General features: G+C 41.2%; 1 protein-coding gene across 3 annotated transcripts in view; it reads right to left on the bottom strand.

Annotated features, from left to right (window-relative positions):
* Positions 1 to 1831: 1831 nt before the first annotated feature.
* LOC133485753 (inactive dipeptidyl peptidase 10) overlaps positions 1832 to 19086 on the bottom strand; it is a 51372-nt gene continuing 34117 nt past the window's right edge. For 2 of the 3 annotated variants that reach the window (XM_061789996.1, XM_061790012.1), the window contains exons 13-25: positions 18588 to 18695; positions 18101 to 18192; positions 16008 to 16055; positions 12834 to 12952; positions 9341 to 9388; positions 7322 to 7420; positions 6606 to 6672; positions 6308 to 6502; positions 6174 to 6228; positions 6001 to 6100; positions 4084 to 4142; positions 3589 to 3661; positions 1832 to 3487 (exon numbers count right to left, since the gene is read on the bottom strand). In XM_061789996.1, coding sequence (XP_061645980.1) covers positions 3270 to 3487; positions 3589 to 3661; positions 4084 to 4142; positions 6001 to 6100; positions 6174 to 6228; positions 6308 to 6502; positions 6606 to 6672; positions 7322 to 7420; positions 9341 to 9388; positions 12834 to 12952; positions 16008 to 16055; positions 18101 to 18192; positions 18588 to 18695 — 1281 coding nt within the window. In that variant the 3' untranslated portion in view covers positions 1832 to 3269. The remainder of the gene's footprint in view (positions 3488 to 3588; positions 3662 to 4083; positions 4143 to 6000; positions 6101 to 6173; positions 6229 to 6307; positions 6503 to 6605; positions 6673 to 7321; positions 7421 to 9340; positions 9389 to 12833; positions 12953 to 16007; positions 16056 to 18100; positions 18193 to 18587; positions 18696 to 19086) is intronic. The other variant, XM_061790004.1, reaches the window with a different exon arrangement.

Genomic DNA, 19086 nt, shown 5'->3' with positions numbered 1-19086 from the left:
AATTACTTTACCCTACAGGAAAGAAAGTAGAAACAGTCACATTACAAGTTAAAAATTGAGCTAAAACTTCACCAAAGGTCAAAGTAGCAACTTTACATCAAATCCCCCTATCTCTAAGGGAGAGCCCGGACACCCTGCGGAGGAAACTCATTTCGGCCGCTTGTATCCGGGATCCTGTTCTTTCGGTCACGACCCACAGCTCATACAGGTTATAGAGAACCCCGAGTCAAATGTGCATTTTAGTTTATGCTGCGGGCTGCTAAGAAAATGGATGTTCAAATTTGGACAACCTTTATTTAAAGCATGCAAACTTTTTTGACCCAGCCCCCTAAAAGAATCCGAATCGAGAATAGTTTGGAACCAGAATCGAAATGAGGAACCGGAATCTGGACCGGAATCGCTCAAATTCAAACGATGCCCAACCTATTCCTTGCGTAGGTCCCTGCGCCGTCAAGGTGTTCTCGGATAAAGTGCAGTCCCATGTTGACTGCGTCATCCACAGACTTGTTTGCTCGGTAGGCAAACTGCAGGGGGTCCAGCAGGGGGCCTGTGATGCTCTTGAGGTGGTCCCGCACGAGGCGTTCAAAGGAATTCATGACCACAGATGTCAGGGCGATAGGCCTGCAGTCAACGTGCTGGTTGTATTAAGGGAGTTTGTGGTTGAGTTTATCTTTGTTCAAGCCCCCAAGAATAATGAGGGATGAATCAGGGTGCTTTTTCTTCCCAAGTTTGTTTACTTGTTCAGCGACCGTTAGCAGTGTGACGTTTGAATCAGCAGGGGGAGGAATGTAGACCGCAGCGAGGATGAAAGAGGCGAACTGGCGTGGCGAGTAGAATGGCTTACAGTTGAAAGACAGTGACTCCAAGTCCGGGCTACGGTGTGTGTTGAGCGCTGTGATGTCGGTACACCATTTTTTGATGATATAGAAGCATATCACATTTTGTTTTCCCCAATAACGCCGTGACGCAGTCCGCCCGGTGTAATTGGAACCCCGGAGGTATTACGGTGCCATCGGGTATGCGTTCACATAGCCATGTCTCCGTGAAGCACAGGGCGGCGGAATGTCCGAAGTCTTTACTGGTCTTAGTGAGAAGATGAAGCTCATCCATTGACAGTGAGTGAGATGCAGTGTATACTCTGGACTGGTCGTCAGTCAGTCACAGGGCACGTATAAATAAACAACTGTTCATGTGCATATTCACACATATGGACGATTTAGATTCGTCACTTAACATATAGGCTACTGTATGTAGCCAAGATTCGAACTTAGAGCCCCTCAAATGCGAGGCACATGCACTAATCACTTGGCTACTGTATATGGAGGACTGGACTTCCTTTTTGTAGCATTGTAATTTTACTCAGTGCGTTAACACTGCATTTTGATGCTTCATTTCCATGTTTACAGCACAGTTAAAATCACACTGGATGTGACAAAATTGAAGTGTTTCCTTAATTTCCCTGATGGAATTATAACATCTATGTATAAGTCTAATTACACCCCAAAAGGGACTGCACAACCAAACTGCTCTGCTGTTGAAAATTATATTACTTCAGTTGCTTAAACTGCTCATATGTTGGCCTAGATTACAAATTGGTAGTGTATTGCTTATAAAAGTAAAGACATGTTACATATATGCTGTGAAAAATATGTCGATTTAAACTCAGACTAAGTTACAACTGTCCTACCCTACCCTGATGTTTACATCTATCTAGAGCAAAAATAAATAATATTGCTGCAGTTCCACCAATGCACTTTTGTATAGGGGCACATCAATCATCTCAAATGGCCCTTTTGAAACACAATGACCAATAATGACTGCAAGTAAAGACCATTTTGCTGTAAAACAACATTTTAATTGTCAAGGTTTTGTTGAAAAACAAAATGCTTCATGTGGAAAATCGGGGGCATGCAATGGTTTAGATCGATGGACTGAACCACTGTCTTTGGCCAGTGAATTCAGTTATGTCCCATGCATTAAGAGAGACAGATTTAAATGTTGTTCATAACGTGAATTTGAGCTGCTTCCACTGCAAGTCTTTGAGTCAGTGTTTGTTGTTTAATTCATCCAAATTACAGCTGCCTCATTAAATACATTAATTCACAGTCAAAGCAGTCCATCAGATGTATTTTGGCACATACTGTATGTTCTGCGCTATTTAAGTGGTGTAAAAAGAAATAGCTTTCACAATAACTCTTAACCTTAAAAGGAATGTGAAACTTTCCAACCAGCCTGTAAGTAAATTGTCTCAACTTAACAGTAAGTGTGAGCTTCATTTTAGAGTTTAACCCTGCAGCATTCTGAATATGGAACCTATAAAGTGTGTGTCTCAACATGTAAGGCTATGTTCACACTGCAGAGAATGATGCTCAAATTAATTTTTTTGTTAATTCCAATCTTTTATATTACTTTATATTATTATTATATTATTTTGAACCATGATGACAAAACACAGAAAATGCAATCTACTTCACATCATGCAGCCTTTAGGTAGACTTTAAAACCTGTAAACATTTGGCACAATCATCAGCCTACATCATCTCACATATACAGTGGATATAGAACGTCTGCTAGGGAGAGAATATAAAACATGTACAGCACGATAAGACTATTTGGATAGAAGACGATCAGCACGGCACGTCTTGACTTGACTATTTGCACACTCTTTCAGGCAAAATCACTCCAACTGTGACAGATGGCGAGGGCACAGCCCCCTTTAGGTCACCCACAGAATTTGAATTGTTTGCTTCAGCATTCTGGCAGACATCTGGAGGTTTTGGCCCGAAATTGAAAGGTATTTGGAATTGTTCATAAGTCCCTCCACCTTGACTGACGCTCAAGTTCCAGCTTTAAAATAAATAAATAAAAAAACACCACCATGGAAATAGGGTTCTTCTTATGATGCAGTTTTGTTTTTTTCCCAAATATGTGCCAGAAAGTTCAGACTGTAACACAATTTCCCACGTTTTTAAATGCTGCTGATTTTTTTTCGTGAAATTTGGTTAAAAGGTTAAAAAAAGAATACAAGGGTGTGTTCACTTTCTTTACCCACTGTATTTTGTAAACAAACAGGGTCTCAGGCAGACAGAACAGCAGAAACAAGTGTGTGCAATAAGGTGTTAAATTCGTCCTTTTTCCAGAAGTTGTAGGACATGATTTGCTTGGCTGATAGGGTTTGGTCCACATTCCTGAACTCTACATCACACTCACTACCAAGGCATATAGACCTACGATAGTCCTTCCAGAGGCGAGGACAGAGAGCTCCGGGCTCAGTCATCATCATCCTCTTCATCCTCAACTGTATCCACGAGGATGCTGTGCTTGAAGCAGTTATGAAGGTAGTTGACTACCGTGCGCTGGAAGTGCTGGATGCTGCGCGGTTCCCGCAACGTGTGGCCCTCATCCGGATAGAGCTGCAATGTGTAGTTGGCCTCCACCCTCACCAGTCGGCTCAGTAGCTCCGCGCTGTGCTGGAAGTGTACCCTTGCTGTGGCCAAACGCACAGCACCCGTACGGGCTTATGAGGATTAAGGTAAGATGATAAATTTTTAAACTGGTTATGATTTAAATAAGGATAGGAATGTGTACCATCCGCAGTTCCGTGTAGAATAAGAAAGTTCTCATCCTTCAGTTTGCTGACCTCCTCCAGCAGGGAGGTAGTCTGCAAAAATGAAACACTGTAACCCATATTGGAATTAACTCAACAATAGTAGAACCCCTCCCCTTCAGTAAGCATTTAATAGTGATTTTAACATGCAGACTCTTTGTGGTCTTTGTGGTTGGTTTGTGGTTATCTCTATGAGAGAACAATACACCCTTGTTAACTGTCAGATTACATTACCTTTTGGTTTCGGAGCATAAATGATTAATACGAAGCGAAAAGTTTGTTACAGTAGTAAGCAAGAATACTGGGAACCGTGTATCCCACAAAGCGACAAATAATGGAATGCTTTCCATCATATCAAGTGGTAAAAATTGCTGGGCACTATTGTTTATAGGCAATATTAGAGTCTAATACACAGATAGAGCCAAGGAATAAACTTGGGCAGCCTTGTTAAGAACAATTTGGCTTCATAACCTTACCAAGTAAACATGCTCCTCCTTTGTTGGAAGGCCAAGATACCGCTCGGAGAATGCAGCGCCTGAAACGGTAGAATAAAATCTAGCTGGTTACAGTATAGGGCATAGATATGAAGACTACATACGCCAGCACGATGTAGCAGCCCGGCTAACCAATGTGCCTATGTGGCGGAGGTTAATGTTCCCATCAAATGCAATGCATGGACATTGAAATTAATTAATAACTTCCTCATTTCTCAATTGATTTTGTTGATGTTTACCCTCCTAGCTTAGCCTCACCGTAGTTACGCAGCTCAAAAGGGGCGTGTCGTATTTACCTCTTCATATCTATGGTATAGGGAGTCTGGTAGGTAGCTGTTTGATGAATTGGTAGATTGGTAGAGAGGTTGGTCAATAGGCTGAGTGATAGGTAGGCAGGTTGTAAGAGAATAGTTAGGGGAGGTAGATAGGTACGTTGACAGTAATGACTGATAGGCAGGTCATTGTAGTTAGGTAAGCAGGTTGGTAAGTAAATACACTAGGTTGGTTATGTACAATAGGTAGATTAATAGATTTGGTTGATAAGTAGGTCAATACAGTGGAACGTTGATTTAACAAACTAATAGGGGGGAGGGGTCGTCCGTTACAACCAATTGTCCATTAAATTGAAGCCCATCTTTTTCGTGGCCTATAAACAACCAGTACCAAAATTTCCCAAATTATCGTAAATAAATATTTAAAAAAGCTTGAAAATTATTGTAAAGTTTAAAAGTTTATCCAAAATTACCTCGCTGGTGCTTGGGAGGGGTGATAAAGGTGTGCAGTTGGTAGGAGAAATTTATGGGAGCGAGTCAAGGGTCACTTTTATGAGCCGCGAGGTTAGTGCAGTCTTTTTTCACCTCTGTTATGACTGGATTTCATAGAGAAAGGCTTGACAAAAACAACAACTGTATACTGTATCGAAATCAGAATAGAATGTTCGACAGATGAGACATGACAAGAGCTCGAACAACAGCCATAGATATGAATAGGTAGATACGACACGCCCCTTTTGAGCTGCGGGCCAACGGCAATGCTAAGCTAATATTCATGCATTGCCTTTGATGGGAACGCCGACCCTGCCAACGTGGCCACCATGTATGTCCATGCATGCGTTTGATGGGAGTGTTGCCCCTGCCGACATGGCCACCACGTATGTCCATGCGTTGGCTTTGATTGGAACATTGCCCCTGCTAACATGGCCGCCACGTAGGCACGTCTGTTAGCCGGATCTAGTCCTCATATCTGTGACAACAGTGGCACAACCCGCAAATACGGGTACCAGTCTCTTCCTGTTGATTGCGACAATAAAAAACATAGGCCAATTCTGGAACTAACATTGTTGATTACAAAGGGGCATTTTGAGTTCCAACTGGACGCACTATTTTCTGTCCATTAAATCCAAAGTCCGTTAAATTGGGGCCCATTAAATCAAGGTTCCACTGTAGTAAAACAGGTCAATAGGTACTGTATGTTCATAGCTAGGAAGGTAGGTTAATCAGTAAACAGACAGTAAAATCGATAGGCAGATTGGTAGGTTAATAAGTAAGTGGGTACATAGATCAGTGATTAGGTCAATAGCCTGGTAATTGTGGTGTTGTTCAGGAGTGGGCATATCAATAATAAGGCTGATGTTTGGTCAATAGGTAAGTAGGTAGGTTAATCGATAATTACTGTATATGGGTACATACGAAAGTTGATAACTTGGTTGATAGGTAGGTCGGTCGGTCAACAGTAATATCGATATACAGTATAGGTGGGTCCATGGGTCCTTCAATAGGTATATCAATAGTGAGGTAGGCAGCTTGACTGATGGGTGGGTTGCGAGGAACGTTGGATAGCAAGACAGGTAAGTCTAGATTATAATAATAAAAATGAGAGTAATAAATGATAATAACTCACTGTAAAGCCTAAAGTCCGTTATTGGGGCCACCGCAGCTGAGCATTGAAAGAACTTCTCTGTTGCAGTTAACATTTTGAGAGTTAAGTGTCCACCAAATGCCTGTTGGGAAAACAAATAAGATTGAATACAGAGACAACATGAAAATGTTACAACAACAAAAAGGAACTTTTACCTTGCCATAGAGAGCCATGCGGCGATCGTCAATATACGGCAGCTTCATCAACAACCTGCTGATGCCATGAAAGGCATTTATTAGTTTTACAGCCGTCATTGCCATGTGTGCTGTAATTATTGTGTGGCACCCACTCCACGACTTCCAAATGATCTTTGACTTGAAGTGAACCAAGCTTGCGTGTGTCTGTGGCGGCAGTCTTCTGTCCACGGCCGACCCCGCTCTGACCGTCCACCCAAACCAACGCTACATTGTGTGAGCTGGAGAGGACCTGAGGCCAGTCAAGTGCAAACTCCTCCGTTACCGACTGACTACCGGGAAGGCTGTCTCTGAATGACAAGACAAAAAAGAAGACATTTGACAGCTGAAAACCTTGGAGGGGGTGAGTGGGTGCACAACAGGGGATGAGGATCAGCAAAAGTGTCTACTTACACAATGATAAGCAGAGGGTGTAGGTTAGCCTCGTAACCTTGAGGTAAAGATAATTTCAGGTGCACATCTGAGGAAAGCAAACACAAACTTATTTTCGAATCAGCTCATAAATGAGCAAAATAAGGTGGATAGAAAAGTCTGATCCCACACAGTGGACCAGAAGTTAGCAAGAGATGATTCTGGATTTCAATGACAACTAAGGCCTATCGGTGTGGAGTTCGTATGCTGTACTTGTTTGTGATGTTTTCAAAAACATGTTTAGATTCACTGATGCCTACATTGATTCACTGAGGTCTAGATTCCCTTCTAGCTCCACAATCAAGTTCATTATTTCAGTTGAAGACTAAATTGTCTTGTTTACAAAAACAAGTACTTTAGGTTAATTGAGGACTACATTGCCTCCAATGTTTACACATCACGTACGTTAGCTCCATTTAAGATGTGAGAAGTGTACACCGCCTATCCTCCAATGTCAGATGGGCTAGGCTCCAGCCCCCTATGTGACCCTGATCAGGATAAGCAGTACAGAAAATGGATGGAGGCTCTTTTAACAGGGCTTACATTTTGAATGAAACAAAAGCAGGACTGAACAAGCTCTCAAATGGAATTACACTCATTCCCTCACAATAAAACAACAAATATGGTATAATTGCTGAATCACTTGAGAAATAGGCCAAGAGACCCACAATCAGCAGTTTTAATGAATGCTGTCGTACCATGGTTGCCAGCTGAAATGGTCATGAACAGAGTGTTGGGGAGATGCTTGACTTCCAGGGCTTTGGAGAGGGGAATGTTGTCCTCCAAGACAACATATCCTACAAGAAATAAAACATTTATTTTTATATGAACATCAAGACGAATCCTCAACACTCAGAACAATGTTTTTATATGATGGAAATTCAATCCAGGAAATTATATATATATTTTTTCACCACTCACCACTGACCCAGCAGTATATGATGTGCGGTATACAGTCACTCGCTTGCATGAGGCAGGGTCAGCCCCTTCAAATAGGCTAATGTTGGCGAGACAAGTAATAAGATATGTGAATCATGCTATAATGCTTGATTCTTGGGGTATTTTTACATGTTGACGTTATTAAAACATCTGGGTATAGTTTTAAACAGAGGTGGGTAGAGTATACCCAAATATTGTACTCAAGTAAGAGTACTGTTACTTTAGAGTAATATGACTCAAGTAAAAGTAAAAAGTAGTCCTCCAAATAATTACTTGAGTAAGAAAGCATTCAGTCAAAAAACTACTCCAGTATTGAGTAACTAGTGAGTAACTTCTGATAAAATTTTAAATCCGAGTTTGAATGTCAAGTAAAATAAAAATAACTAAATAAAATGTGCATGTGCAAATTCAGATATTGCTGAACAATATCAATTAATCCAAAACATCCATCCATTCATTTTCTTTACCGCTTATCCTCACTAGGGTCGCGGGATACTGGAGCCTATCCCAGCTATCCCCGGCGGGGTACACCCTGAACCGGTCGCCAGCTAATCGCAGGGCACATAGAAACAAACAACCGTTCGCACTCACATTCACACCTACGGGCAATTTAGAGTCTTCAATCAACCTACCATGCATGTTTTTGGGATGTGGGAGGAAACCGGAGTGGCCGGAGAAAACCCACCCTGCCACAGGGAGAACATGCAAACTCCACACAGGCGGGCCGGGATTTGAACCCCGGTCCCCAGAACTGTGAGGCAGATGTGCTAACCAGTCGGCCACCGTGCCGGCTTAATCCAAAACATAATAAATAAAATCTTTCTAAAATAACAAATTAAGGCAAATATAGCTCCAAGAAATGGTCTTATACAACATTGTTTCGACTTGTTAAACAGCACAATACTGTAGGCTCACCAGGCAGATTACAAAAACAGGAACAAGGCTGCAGTGGATATAAAAAGTATACACACCCCTGTTCAAATGCCAGGGTTTTGTGTTGAGAGAGAGAAAGAGAGAGAGAGCGAGAGAGAACAGAATGTACCCTAGAAGATGCATGTTTTACACTTACTTGTGACCATAAAATAGTGCTAATGTTGCAAAATGCACGGCCAAAACAACAGAAAAAAAACGACAACTTACCACAAAGTGTTTTCTCAAGTTAGAAGTGGGCTGAAATATCCAAGTTTGGGCAGTGACAAAATTACGCTGCATGTTAAAGCTGTTGTTTTTCGTCGTCTGTAATGTAAACACAGGTCGCGAGCGGCTGTCACGACTCACTTTGATTGGCCCGCGAAGCCCAGTAGAAAACCTTGTGTGCAGACGTGTCTTTCTTGTGTCATTTGATTGGTGAACTTGAGTCAAACATCACTGTGGTAATCATGGTGGATTGGAGCAACGGCGCCCGATGCGGAAGTCGAAAACGAAAGTGTAAAAATAGATCGCGCACGCAATTATTGATAAATGAAAGTAGCGAGCAGCATGTAGATTATTGTAACGGAGTAAAAGTACAGTTTCTTCTTAACATAAATACTTGAGTAAAAGTAAAAAGTAAGCTTTATTAAAACTACTCTGACAAGTACAATTTATCCAAAATGTTACTTGAGTAAATGTAACAGAGTAAATGTAGTGTGTTACTTCCCACCTCTGGTTTTAATTTGTGGTAAAACACACAAAAAGTCTCTTCGGCTTGGCTGGATCTAACGCATTACTGCCCCACGTCACTGTAATACAAAATGGACACTTGTGTGTTTTCGTGTTCATGCAAAAGTGCAACTCACTGGAGGGGTCCTTTAAGTTGTGGACTGTCACTTTTGGAACTCCTGGACCTGGAGAATTATTCAGATGACAAACATTTTAACACCGTGATGAAATCAGAGCATAAAAAAACTTACTCTAAAAATGTGAGAAGCGAAGAATATCCACAGGAAGTTATGGACTTTGTAAGTCTTTAGCCTCACGATGTACATTACATCCTCTGTTTTTAATTAATTTTAAGTTTTGCTGTATTAGCAATGCTCAACTTACACTTGTGACAATAGAAAGTTTGATTCGAAATAGATTATTTCTATTTCCATTATTTCCAGTGGGAATTTAAAATATAAAATCCACTTCCAATGAAGTTTGGACCTTGTGTAAAATGTAAATAAAAACAAAATACAATGATTCACAAATCATTTTCAACCTATATTCAATTGAACAATTGAAAAAGATAATAATTTAATAAGATGGTTAATGTTCAAACTGATGAACGTTGTTGTTTTTTGGAAAAATATTCTCTCATTTTGAATTTGATGCCCAACACATTCTAAAAAATGCTGGGACTGGGCAACAAAAAAACTGGCAAACTTGAGGAATGTAAAAAAAACAAACAAAACAAACAAACCTGTTTTGAACATTACACAGGTGGACAGGTTAATTGGAAACAGGTCAATGTCATGATTGGGTATAAAAGGAGCATCCGTGAAAGGCTCAGTTGTTCACAAGCAAGGAGGGTGTGAGGTTCACTGCTTTTTCAACAAATGTGTGAGCAAATAGTCCAACAGTTTAAGAAAAACATTTCTCAACGTACACCCCAATTCCAATGAAGTTGTGACGTTGTGTTAAACATAAATAAAAACAGAATACAATGATTTGCAAATCATGTTCAACCTATATTTAATTGAATACACTACAAAGACAATATATTTAATGTTAAAACTGATCAACTTTATTGTTTTTAGCAAATAATCATTAAATTAGAATTTTATGGCTGCAACACGTTCCAAAAAAAGCTGGGACAGGGTCATGTTTACCACTCTGTTACATCACCTTTTCTTTTAACAACATTCAATAAATATTTTGCAACTGAGGACACTAATTGTTGAAGCTTTGTAGGTGGAATTCTTTCCCATTCTTGCTTGATGCACAGCTTCAGTTGTTCAACAGTCCAGGGTCTCTTCGCAATGCGCCACACATTTTCAATGGAAGACAGGTCTGGACTCCAGGCAGGCCAGTCTAGTACCCACACTCTTTTACTACGAAGCCACGTGCAGAATGTAGTTTGGCATTGTCTTGCTGAAATAAGCAGGGGCGTCTATGAAAAAGACGTTGCTTGGATGGCAGCATATGTTTCTCCAAAACCTGTATGTACCTTTCAGCATTAATGGTGCCTTCACAGATGTGTAAGTTACCCATGCTATTGGCACGAACACAGCCCCATACCATCACAGACGCTGGATTTTGAACTTTTCCTCTTTGGCCTGGAGGACGCGACGTCCACAATTTCCAAAAACAATTTCAAATGTGGACTTGTCGGACCACAGAATACTTTTCCACTTTGCATCAGTCCATCATAGGTGAGCTCGGGTCCAGAGAAGCCGGCGGCGTTTCTGGGTGTTGTTGATAAGTGGCTTTTGCTTTGCATAGTAGAGTTTCAAGTTACACTTACGGATGTAGCGCCAAACTGTATTTACTGAGATTGGTTTTCTGAAGTGTTCCTGACCCCATGTGGTGATATCCTTTACACATTGAGGTCGGTTTTTGATGCAGTGCCGCCTGAGGGATCGAAGGTCACGAGCATTCAATGTTGGTTTTCGGCCTTGCCGCTTACATGCAGTGATTTCTCTTCTTTGAACCTTTTGATGATATTATGGACTGTAGATCATGAAATCCCTAAATTCCTTGCAATTGTACATTGAGGAACATTGTCCTTAAACTGTTCAACTATTTTCTCACGCACTTGTTCACAAAGAGGTGCACCTCGCCCCATCTTTGCTTGGGAATGACTGAGCAATCCAGGGAAGCTCCTTTTATACCCAATCATGGCACCCACCTGTTCCCAATTAGCCTGTTCACCTGTGGGATGTTCCAAACAGGTGTTTGATGAGCATTCCTCAACTTTCTCAGTCTTTTTGGCCCCTTGTCCCAGCTTTTTTGGAACATGTTGCAGCCATAAAATTCTAAGTTAATGATTATTTGCTAAAAACAATCAAGTTTATCAGTTTGAACATTAAATATCTTGTCTTTGTAGTGTATTCAATTAAATATAGGTTGAACATGATTTTAAAACAGAATTATTGTATTCTGTTTTTATTTATGTTTAACACAACGTCCCAACTTCATTGGAACTGGGGTTTTACAATTGCAAGGAATTTAGGGGTTTCATCATTTACGGTCCATAATATCATCAAAAGATTCAGAGAATCTGGAGAAATCTCTCCACATAAGCGGCAAGGCCGAAAACCACCAATGAATGACCATGACCTTTGATCTCTCAGGCGGCACTGCCTTAAAAACATGCATCATTTTTTAAAGGATATTGCCGCATGGGTTCAGGAACACTTCAGAAGACCATTGTCAGTTTACACAGCTCGTTAAAACACTACCATGCAAAGCGAAAGCCATAGATTAACAACATCCAGAAACGCCACCAGCTTCTCTGAGCCCGAGCTCATCTGAGTTGGACTGACCCAAAGTGGAAAAGTGTGTTGTGGTCTGACGAGCCCACATTTCAAATAGTTTTTTTGTAATCATGGACGCTGTGTCCTCCAGGCCAAAGAGGAAAAGGACCATGTGGATTGTTATCAGCGCAATGTTCAAAAGCCAGCATCTGTGATGGTATTGTGGTGTGTTAGTACCCATGGCATGGGTAACTTGCACATACATCTGTGAAGGCACCATTCATGCTGAAATGTACATACTGGTTTTTGAGCAACATATGCTGCCATCCAAGCAATGTGTTTTTCAGGGACATCCCTGCATATTCCTGCAAGACAATGACAAGCCACATTCTGCATGTGTTACAACAGCGTGGCTTCATAGTAAAAGAGTGTGAATACTAGACTGGCCTGGCAGAAGTCCAAAGCTTGTCTCCCATTGAAAATCTGTGGTGCATTAAGAAGCACAAAATACGACAACGGAGACCCCGGACTGTTGAGGAACTGAAGTCATCAAGCAAGAATGGGAAAGAATTCCACTTACAAAGCTTCAACAATTAGTGTGCTCAGTTTCCAAATGCTTATTGGGTGTTGTTAAAAGGAAAGGCGATGTAACACAGTGGGGAACATGCCCCTGTCCCAGCTTTTTTGGAACATATTGCAGGCACGTGAATATTTGCAAAAAAAACAATAACATTTATCAGTTTGAACATTAAATATCATTGTAGAGAATTCAATTGAATATAGTTTGAAAAGGATTTGCCGAATGACGAAGTCTGAGGGCGGCCAACATTCTAGAACATGCTGTATTTGACTTTGCAGGTTCAACTGTATGATCATGTGTCTAAGCACTTACCCAGGCAACGGAGAGTGAAGTAGGTGCAATTGGGACTGAAATCTGCTTGAAAGAAGTGGCATTCATCAAAGAGGTTACAGGTGACACACTGGCGCTGAAATGCTCCATCCACATCCACACTTTGAAACAAGAGGAGATGCGTTCAGGGACAAACTACACACATTAAGATTGCTCTGCTGATGGCTGAGTGTTCTATACAGCCCTGCATTGACATTTAAACATGCTACCCCAATACAGTGATTCCCAGCCACTGTGCCACAGCAAATTAGTGTGCAGTCAGAGATCATCAAGTGTATTCATCCTGTTTCATTTAATCAATCCCAAAATTATGAATCTTAAATCATGTGTCTTTAATTCCTATTAAAGTTTATCAGCTTTGTGTTCAACTAAAATGGCCCAGATTTGACACCAAGTAAATCTGTAAGTAAATTTAGATCATCATTATTTCAATCTACAGAATATATTTTTGTGACATTTTTGTTTGGTGTTGTGCCGTGACATTTTTCTTATGTAAAATACGTGACTTGGTTCAATAAAGGTTGAGAAACGCTACTCTAAGCTACTGTGTCTTCTGAACCCTAAAGCAAAGTGAAACTTGTTTCTCAGCACAAAGTGTTCTTGTCATTCTGACCATGTGCCAGTAAGCCACTGGCTACAACATATCACGGGAACTTGGAATTCCAAATTGCGTGCAAACGCTGAGATATAAAGTTGGCAACAAGCAGTTTGTCAAAAGTCCTGGTATTCAGTACTTAAAAGTACTGATACACTACATGTGCAAAAACAACTCTGTGAAAACCACCCCTTTACTTAAGTAAAAGTACAAAAGTACACACTTATAAATGTAAAAAAAAAAAAAAAATATTTTCCGGCCCAATAATAAAATACATACGGGGATATATATTTTTTTAATCTCTCCAGATGATTAGCATCCTTTCTCTGGGGTCAACAATGGACAAAACAAAAAATAAAAACAGATAGGCTTAAATGAAAAGATTTATTTGTACAATTTAAATAAAGTTATATACATTCATCCATGGCGGCACGGTGGACGACTGGTTAGAGCGTCAGCGTCACAGTTCTGAGGACCGGGGTTCACTCCCCGGCCCCGCCTGTGTGGAGTTTGCATGTTCTCCCTGTGCCTGCGTGGGTTTTCTCCGGGCACTCCGGTTTCCTCCCACATCGCAAAAAACATGCATGAATTGGAGACTCTAAATTGCCCGTAGGTGTGAAAGCGAGTGCAAATGCTTGTTTGTTTGTATGTGCCCTGCGATTGGCTGATGAATGTCCATCCATCCATTTTCTGAGCCGCTTCTCCTCACTAGGGTCGCGGGCGTGCTGGAGCCTATCCTAGCTGTCATCGGGCAGGAGGCGTGGTACACCCTGAACTGGCTGCCAGCCAATCGCAGGGCACATAGAAACAAACAACCATTCACACTCACATTCACACCTACGGGCAATTTAGAGTCTTCCATTAATGTCTACCATGAATGTTTTTGGGATGTGGGAGGAAAGCAGAGTACCTAGAGAAAACCCAAGCAGGCACGGGGAGAACATGCAAACTCCACACAGGTGGGGCCGCGATTTGAACCCCGGCCCTCCGAACTGTGAGGTAGATGTGCTAACCAGTCGCCCACTGTGCCGCCAAGTTATATACAACATATTTAAATATTAAAAAAGCTAGATTTATTTCAAACATTGATTTGCCCTCTGAACTAAATGTGTTTGAAATATTATGTTAAAGTTCAAACGTGAAATAATTTACAGCAAGCGAGCCACACTTCAACAAGCTAGCTTTCTAAAAAAAACTGACTTTAGACAGTCTGTGGCAGCGGCCTATGTGACAATGCCTGCCAATTAAGAGTACCAGTTATACAGGCATTAAGGTCTATTTGAAAACAAAAACAAACAAAAAACTCGATTGGCACTGTTTCATGAAACCTTTTGTCCAATCTGCCGAATCAGTATAAAAATCCCAGAGCCACACTTGTGCGTAGTTAGCCACAACATCACGTATGTTCATGTGGCTAAACCTCTAGCCACACTTAGCCAGTCCTTGTCACTGGAAGCCAATAAGCTTTTAACAGTATGGGCCGAATTAAAACTCCCAAGCCATCAATCAGGACTAGGGCTGAACGATTTAGGGAAACACTCTAATTTAGATGTAGTTATTCATTTTTACAAATATTTCAATTTAGCATGCTATTTTGAGGGGTAAGTTTATCTTCAGCGTTATTCACTAAATGCAAGCAAAAAAAAAAATATCATTCTATATTATGTATGACCAACACAGCATTGGATACAGCCACTACAGACAATAAACAACTCTTTAATCGAGGCCCGGCCTAAATGTTGTGATGCATTCCAGAAGAATTCCATTCCAGAAGCTAATTTTTCCCTTCCAAAATTATTTTTGATGTGTGTTTGGGATCATTATGCTGTTGGAACACACAATTCTGACCAAATTCTAGCAGTCTAGCTGTTTATTTGAGGTGTATTTGAAGCAACCAAATGTATTGTTGTATATCCATCCATCCATCCATTTTCTGAGCCGCTTCTCCTCACAAGGGTCGCGGGCGTGCTGGAGCCTATCCCAGCTGTCATCGGGCAGGAGGCGGGGTACACCCTGAACTGGTTGCCAGCCAATCACAGGGCACATACAAACAAGCAACCATTTGCACTCACAGTCACACCTACGGGCAATTTTAGAGTCTCCAATTAATGCATGTTTTTGGGATGTGGGAGGAAACCGGAGTTCCCGGAGAAAACCCATGCAGGCACGGGGAGAACATGCAAACTCCACACAGGCAGGGCCGGGGATTGAACCCGCTCCTCAGAACTGTGAGGCTGACGCTCTAACCAGTCGTCCACCGTGCCGCCTTGTTGTATATCCTACCTGGAAATGTAATGGTTCAAATCAATAATTAAAAGCCCAATTTAATACAACATTCATTCCCATGATGTCTATAAGGTTCCCACTTATAATTATGCATCTCTGTGACATCACATTGTTTCATCTTGGTGAAGGCAATTTGCCCCAAGTTTGCAAATAGGACTTGCAGCGGCATTGCAAAGCACTTTTCCTAGTGACAGTTTCGAAATGTTGACTTGCCAGGTTTCTGGAATGCAGCATTAGTAATTCTATCAGCCGATGATCCCATTAATGCAACTTACCTGTAGAGGTGTCTTCCTTGTCTGGACTCTTCTGTACTGAGGAAATAGCTGGTGAGGAAAAACAAGCCAAGCCAGTTACTAAATAATAATAATAATAATAATAATAATAATAAAAGCCTCCCAAAAATGTGACAAATTTTAGCACCATAAATAAAACAGCAATTAAAACAAAACAACAATTTAAATTAATCCATCCATTTTCTATAACCCTTGTCCTAGGGTTGCAGGTGAGCTGGAGCCAATTCCAGCTGACTTTGGGCGACAGGCGGGGTACACTCTGGCAGTGTAGGCATAATGGGGGGGGGCGATATAATTTCATCAAAGTTGATTTATTTCAACCACAAACTGTGAGATAAAGATAAAAGAAAATCAAAACAAAAATAATAATAATAATTCATGTAAAATAAAATGAAAGGGTGAAAATTGGTGTTGATCATTTGCATATAGTCAAGTCACTTCCTGTCAAAGCACCGAATCACGCGTCTGATTATCACTGAGCTACTGCTTTCAAACTTAGCCTAGCATTTGCAGCCTCCACAGCAGTATCCTATACGAGAATTCATTCTGCAATCTGCACCTTGACATATGCAATTTCAGAATACAGACGCACAATACTCCATAAAATAAAAGGCCACACCATGTTGGTTCAGCTGGCATTTGAGGGTTGTGACGTGACCCAAGCGACTGGAAGGATACATATAGAAAAATGCCTAGTACGCCTACTTAACTCTTCTAAAGCAAAGCCATGACTTTAATTTACCCAATGCCTGCTGTTGACTACGGAAGCGTATTGCATTCACTTGGATAAAAAAAAAAAAAACTCTTGTTTTTCTGAGTCATTTGCATGCACGCGTGTTTGTGGCCGTTGTGGCATATACTTGTTTTAATGTCGGGTGTTACTGTGCGGCATACCTGTTTCCTAAGGTTTGTGTGTGTGCGTGTGTGTGTGCTCCCCTGCGCTGACTGAATGCCCACCAAATCGGATGCGCTCTGGTGCCAACACTAAACCTTGGACTGGTTGCCAAGTCAAGCAGTCTTCAATAACTCTGACGTGCACGTTTTTGTTATGTGAGAGGAAGCAGGAGTACCTGCAGAAAAACCACGAAAGCACAGAGAGAACATGCAAACTCCAGACAGGAGGGCTTGTGCCAAAATTCGAACCCTGAAACCTCTCGACTGGGAGGCAGACATGGTAATCGCTACCCTGCTGAAAAATAAAGAATATAGCAATTGGGAGGAACACGGAGAAAACTCACACAAGCACAGGAGCGCATGCAAACGCTACATAGAAAGGTCAGAGCTGAGATTAGAGCTCATGTGCAACAGTCCTTGGTTATGTATGATTAATGGAAATTGTCATAATGATTAAAGATGCTTTAAAAAAGAAATCTGACTCAAATATAGTATGATTTCTCTGACTTAGTGATGACAAATAATTATTCAGCACATTATTTATTTAGGCCACCATTAGAGTTGAACAAAAATGGGGAAAAGGTAGTGTAGTGTTGTATTTGTTTTCATTTTTCCATCTGTTTATGAGCATACTACTGTACTCCCCAGTTCACAGAGGATGATGAACAAAAAGGCACTACTATTATGATTTTAGGGTGGGGGGTTGATGCTGAAGTGACTCAAACACAGTAAAAAAATATATCCACACCTTTATCTAGAGCCTGATTGAAATGCAATGGCTTCCACAGGTCATACACCACCTTTTTTTGTATTTTTATGTAATCCTGCTAACTGCATGTGCCCTACTATTTCCTCCTGTTTTGCTACGTCAACATAGACTCGCATGGTGGTGCACTAACACTTCTGCACAATCAGATTAAGTCCTTGGTGGGATTTCAATCTCTTTTTCTTTCTTGGTTGCTCAGTGATGCTTGGACTGTCATCAATCTCTGCTTGAGGTCTTCCTTCACTTCAATTGTGTATAATGACAGAATCAAGCCATAATCTTTTCTCAAGCATGACCAAGTAATCACAAGCTAATCAAACATGCTACTTTGTGGCCTCTTGCTTGCTGCTTTACATGGTAAAAGGCAAATAAAACCCAATGTCTTATTTCAGTGATCAAAGTCCAGGTTACCTACATCTTTCCAGCCTTCTCGTCCAGGGTGCAAAGCGAGATGACATCCCAGCTTCCAGATGTCAAAAAGCGAGGAGAGATGGAGGGAATGGTGGGCTGCATCGACATAAGAGAATAATAAAAATAATAGGTGCCTGCCGCAGGAACATTATTTCTGAGTAAGGAAGGACATTCGATTAACACTCAGTGAGTGTCTCCCAATCACTAATGGGCCCAAATAGGAAGGGCTCACCTTTTAATGGCAAATGCACTTAAGTGTTAATGGGAAATGACAAATAAATCCTGCTGTGTCATTTCTGAAAGCACCATTGCTCTTTTCTTCATTTGCGTTGCGTGGGTGAAGATTAAATGAAGTGGCCTAACAAGCATTACATGGTGACTTGGTCATGATTTATCTGTGCTGTGGGAGAAAGTGTTTGTTTTAGTCGCCCCCTCCATTCCCCGCCCCCACTACTCCTAAGTGTTAATACACAATTTAATGAGCCTCAGACCTGGGCTGAGAGAGCAGCGATATGTCTGAACTCTCCGCGGGCGCCCTGCTTTGCTGGCAGGATGGCGTAGAACATGTCGCCATCATCTGAGAATAGTGGCACATCCTGCTGAGAGAAAAAAAGCACCAGCCCCCCCCAAAAGAAGACTCAAGTCAAGCGAAAGCCAGTCATGATTGTCATGTGGACCAAATTATTGGTACACTTCCATTAAACGAAGAAAAACCCTAAAGGGTCACTGAAATAATTTGAAAATGCATTTTGACAAGATGGAACGTTTCTGGAAGGGAAAAGTGGAGCTTTTTGGCACACCACATTAGCTCCATGTTTACTCATGCAAAAATGAAGCATACAAAGAAAAGAACACTTCACGTACAACCCTGTTAAAACATGGAGGAGGCTTTCTGATGTTCTAGGGCTGCTTTTCAAGTTATATCAGTGACCATTGTGGGTTTTCTTTCTTCGAAGGAAAAATGCCACCAATTTTGTCCATGTGTTTAAA

This window comes from Phyllopteryx taeniolatus, chromosome 1, assembly GCF_024500385.1.
Source record: "Phyllopteryx taeniolatus isolate TA_2022b chromosome 1, UOR_Ptae_1.2, whole genome shotgun sequence".
NCBI lineage: Eukaryota > Metazoa > Chordata > Actinopteri > Syngnathiformes > Syngnathidae > Phyllopteryx > Phyllopteryx taeniolatus.
This window is presented reverse-complemented; position numbering and strand designations above follow the sequence as displayed.